Source organism: Euprymna scolopes, chromosome 8, assembly GCF_053919585.1.
Source record: "Euprymna scolopes isolate OS-2025 chromosome 8, ASM5391958v1, whole genome shotgun sequence".
Classification (NCBI taxonomy): domain Eukaryota; kingdom Metazoa; phylum Mollusca; class Cephalopoda; order Sepiida; family Sepiolidae; genus Euprymna; species Euprymna scolopes.
Genome location: NC_136489.1, coordinates 29,850,317 through 29,855,407, shown reverse-complemented (window position 1 = coordinate 29,855,407; position 5,091 = coordinate 29,850,317). Strand labels below are relative to the sequence as shown.

Genomic DNA, 5,091 nt, shown 5'->3' with positions numbered 1-5,091 from the left:
TCTTTATATTATTTCAATTATTATACAAAACCACAGTTTATGGGCAATATGTATATTGAGTGGAATCTACAGTTTATAAATGAATAAACTGTATTTATTTTTAAATTAAGCTCAAGAAATAATCTGGAATGTTGCATATAGATCTATTTCATTTGCATATAGATCTATTTCATTGTTATTAGAAATCATCAGTGCAACTCATCCAAATTGAATTATAATACCAAACCCATGCATAAAGGATGTTTTTCATATTGTTGCCTCACAATGTCTTACTGGACGAACCATACTTACAAAAGGGAGTGTTTTTAGTTTTTCTGGAGTTGGAAACCCACTATGAACCCATGCACAGATAAGCCACAGCGAAGGATTGTTTTTCGTTGCCTTATGAAGTTGTGCATGGATAGTAAATTTACATTACATATGCAAATTGGATCTGGAGATCCTCATCCATAACTTGCCATTTAGCAAAGTTATTTTTTAGCTGCAGGTCCAGTTGATAGGACTGTATTTACCCTAGAGAACCTCATTGTAGACTATGTTCTTGGTAGTTTTTTTTTTGGAATATATGCAAAGAGGTTTGCACGATTGCCCACACGAGAACATTCAACGTAGAGTTGTCCGTGTGAAAAGCAGGAGTCTTCCAAGTGAAGGCCTGCTACTGATAAAGTCTGTCCTTGAGATTTGTTAATAGACATCCCGAAGGCAACAGCAACTGGAAATTGTGTTCTTCTCATCACAAAGGGTGTATCTTTATTTGTCATAGTGAGGGTTACTTTGGGAATTATTACTTCTTTTCCAATTCCACATCCTGTTATGATGGTTGGATAAATAATATTTCTTGACAGTTGGCGGATCACAAGCCGAGTGCCATTGCATGTTTTGGAGGTGAAATATTTCTCATCAGAATTATTGGGCATCCAACCTTAAGTTTCAATTCATGGGGTGGAAAACCTGATGGGTTTTGTGAATTTAGAAATTCAGTTGGAAAATTGACGGTTTGGTAGGGATCAACATTAACGTCGATGGATTTGAAAATCATAGCATTTCCAGGAAGCCTATTCAAAAGGTCATTATTTATTGCTGTTACCTTCGTGTTTGTTGGTGCAAGAATTGCTCTCTCACTGAGCCATCCATGATTTCTATAATTTTGAAGTAAGTTTGGAAAAACTGCATCATTAAGATCCCCTGCAGTTTCTGTCAAGTTGCATATATGTTCCACAGAAATGCGTTGTTCTCTGTCAGCAGAAACTTTGCCGTTACCTAAATTAAGGAGATTTTCTGCAAAATTCCAGATGTAATGTCTCCATGAAGATGAACACGCATATTTGTAGTCAGTCGAAGGGAGGCAATTTTACGCCAAAGATAGGAAGATTTCAAGCAGGCTAGAACTTGGTCCGCACGCGTTCCCTTTGGTACAACTGGTAAAGTTTGGCGGAAATCGCCTGAAAAAAGTACCGTCACACCACCCATTGGTTCTTGACAGTCTCCTAAATCCTGTAGCGTTTTATCCAAAGCCTCAATAGGTACCTTGTACATTCGTCCCAAACAATCAGTTGGCAACGCCTGAGTAAATCAGCCCGTGAACTGTTTTTAGTGATATTACAAGAAGTTTTTTCATCAGGAACAAAATGTAATGGAAGCTTAAATGTAGAATGGGCTGTACGCCCACCAGGAAGAAGTGTTGCTGCGATGCCAGAAGATGCCACAGCAACGGCAATCAGTTTTTCGTGTCGAACCTTTGCAAGTATAAGCTTGGTAACAAAAGTTTTTCCATTTCCTCCAGGAGCATCAAGAAAGAATATGTCGCCTGCCCGATTGAGAACGCTGTTGATGACAGTTTGGTAAGCAATTTGCTGATCCTGGAGTAGTTACGGTTCCATTTCATCCACGCATCTTGCTAAAGCATCCTCATCGTAGGAGGTTTGTTGAATGATAAAAGTTGGAATTCCTTCAGCATGTAAGCGGTTTGGTTCTGGTAGCCCATAAGATGTCAAAAAGGCTCCACCCATTAACAAAAGGTTGTTCTCAATAGTGACAAGTGCCTGATTATATATTTCATCAGTGAACGTGACCACAGTGTCAGGAAGTTGCTGTTGAGCGCGGTGCAAAAAATCATCAGATAAGTAGTCCCGATACTTGAGCCATAAGGCATTAGGGTCACTGATGTGGCATAGGAATACAAGTTTTGAAAAAAGATCCCTTACAGTGGCAGCAGGTTGTGACAAAGCAACTTCTAACAAAGTTGCATCCCATCGTGAATCATTTTCAAGCATTCCGCGTGCCAAACATGCTGCTCGATAGATTGGATAGACATGATTATCTACCATTCGAAGATCTTCAAAGGAAGTCGGACCTGCAACTTCATGCAGAAGCAATCTAAGATAGAACAGCTCATGTTGATTTGGAGAGGCAGTGTAAACTTTTCCCAAGCAAGTAGTCATCCTTACGCCTGGATATCCGTCCGCAGGTTTTCCGTTTTTTCGACGGTTCCATGTTATTTTATTCCAAGTGTAGTAAAATGGAATTTGATGATATAGTAATGTTTTTGCAAATTCATCCCTTGAACACAATTTGAAGACTCCTGTCAACGCTGTCTCCCTCGGTGTGTCTGCTATCGTGACTGCATTTACGTTGTTGAAAAAAGCTTGTTGATCGTTTTCTAAGTGCACAGCAAGTTTTTCAATTGCAGGATGCCTTTCATGAATTGGTAAACTTAATAGTCGCCAAGTGGACTCGCCTGTGCTATAATAGCGTCCAATCGTGTATTGTAAAATTTCATCTTTGGTATTGTCACCAGCTAAAGCAAACGACGCTGCATCACATCCCTTATTTATATATTTGCATATGTACTTGAGGCACTTCACTGAACTGCAGAATTCAACATTTATATGTGTGTCAAAGATGCTCAACAACAATGGGCAATATGGAACGATCCATCTGTTATCAATCTCTTCGTTACTAATCATAGAAGTGAATCCTCCATCCTCAGGCCGCTGACGTCTGTACAATGGGCATCCGTCAGTATCAGTTTGAGTTTCGCGAATAAATTGGCGTGGATATCTTTTGCTGCATCTTGTTGCAGTTCCAGAATTACAAGGCAATTGTCTGTAACCTGGACCACAAAGACCATGCACCATATGAGTTTTAACCTTCATGTACAGACTGCTATCCACATGGGGATCTGGTAACTCGGCTGATATAATTTTGTCAATGTCGGTAGATCTTATTTTGTTTGACAACCAAATGAGTATGTGAGCATGTGGTAGTCCTCGTTTTTGCCATTCAATTCTGTACATGTCAGCTTGAACGGGACCAAAGATTTCACCGAGTTTAATGAGATCAAGTAGTTTTCGCAATTTCAATCGAAATACTATAGCTACAATGTCATGCCGGTGCATTGCCGTCTGACCATGAAATAATTCCTTTTTAATTTCGTCCCCTTTTTGGATTGCAGGTAAATGTTATGAAAAGATTTGGTCTGCCAAAATGCCGAACTATAGTCATTGCGTCGAGGGTTTTTTCATGCATGTATCTAGGGCTGCCCGTGAAAGTTGAAGGAAGAATAACAACTTTACCAAGGTTTTCGGGATTTTCATCATTTGTCATTGCATCACGAAGGTTACGGTAACTGTCAACGCGAAGCTGCTTTTGGTTGTTTCTAATGAATTGTAATCTCTCAGATTCCATTTTAGCCCCCGAGTCAGTGATGTATTGATTAAATAGATCATGGGATTGATGAAGAGGGTTAAAACACTCGTCTCTGATCATCAATCGGTATGCATAATAATCTCTGCATGAAACTGTTTTAGCCGATTGAGCATTTGTAGGGTTTCGATGAGGAATTCCAAAATGATACCCATCTTCGCCATATACAAAAAGCAGAGGGTACTGGAGAGCGTCGTAATATCTATGGGTTTCACTGAAGCGCTGTAGGCCACTGCTACGGTGGCTTATAACAATATCCCGGTTACTTTGTCGATCACCTGCAACTATGATTGCCACCTCATTACACGATGGTGCATTGTAACACCCAGCATGTTCTCCACTTGGTCGTTTGTCAGAATCAATGAGAACTTTAAAATCATCCGTAGTAGCAGATTCCAATGCATATTTGAAACTCTGAACGTAGCTATTATTGCTATGCAGCATATCTTGTAGTTCTAAAAGCAGGTCCAACCTTAGATTAGTAGCAATGGAGTAGTTTCTGAGTGGACGGTTTTCAACAGTTTCAGTTTCTTCTATTGGGAACGCAATTGACTGACGCCTCAAGGCTTGTTGTTGTAAGTCGGGCATGAAGTAAACTTGAAGAAATGAAGGCTCAGCATTGCTAGAGGGTAGTAGCGATCCAATCCGATGATAAACTTGGCCTTGAACCTTGAAAGTAGGCATAAATCCTTCATCATACTTATAATTGGAACCAAACGATGTCATCTGAAATGCACAGTTAAAGCGCCGAATGTCCTTAAGAAAACCCCTTGAGAGTGCATGTGTACCATTGAGTAGAAGTCGTAGTGGCTGAGGTGGATCCCTAATTTATGGTAAATTAACCTTACCATTCCTACAACACATCCCCAAGGGTTCTCCTGCCCCCAATTTAGCTTTGCAAAATTGACAAATTGTAGTCATGGATCCTATTTGGACATCTGGATAAGAAGCATAGTTGCATTGCAGTATGTAATTAAACGCCTTGAATGACCATTGTACTGTTGACCCTCGCGAAATGCCCTGCCTAATGCATCTGTACTGAAGAGCTACTGCAAGCCTATTTTCCCTGATATCCAGTGTTTATGCAGCTATAGCAGCTGTAGTAGATTCGGAATCCCTTTGTCGCCTTGTATTACGCTGAGCCTCTGACTCCGCGGCTCTAGCAGCTGCAGTAGATTCAGAATCCCTTTGTCGCCTTGTATTACGCTGAGCCTCTGACTCCGCGGCTCTAGCAGCTGCACTAGATTCAGAATCCCTTTGTTGCCTTGTATTACGCTGAGCCTCTGAATCTGCGGCTCTAGCAGCTGCAGTAAACTCAGAATCCCTTTGTCGCCTTGTATTACGCTGAGCCTCTGACTCTGTGGCTCTAGCAGCTGCAGTAGATTC

The 5,091-nt window shown here is 40.7% G+C and overlaps 1 protein-coding gene across 1 annotated transcript; it reads right to left on the bottom strand.

Annotated features, from left to right (window-relative positions):
• Positions 1-1,868: 1,868 nt before the first annotated feature.
• LOC145283853 (uncharacterized) lies at positions 1,869-3,398 on the bottom strand. Its single transcript, XM_080132963.1, has one exon. The coding sequence runs from the start codon at positions 3,396-3,398 to the stop codon at positions 1,869-1,871; it is 1,530 nt and encodes a 509-aa protein (XP_079989089.1).
• Between the last annotated feature and the right edge of the window lie 1,693 nt (positions 3,399-5,091).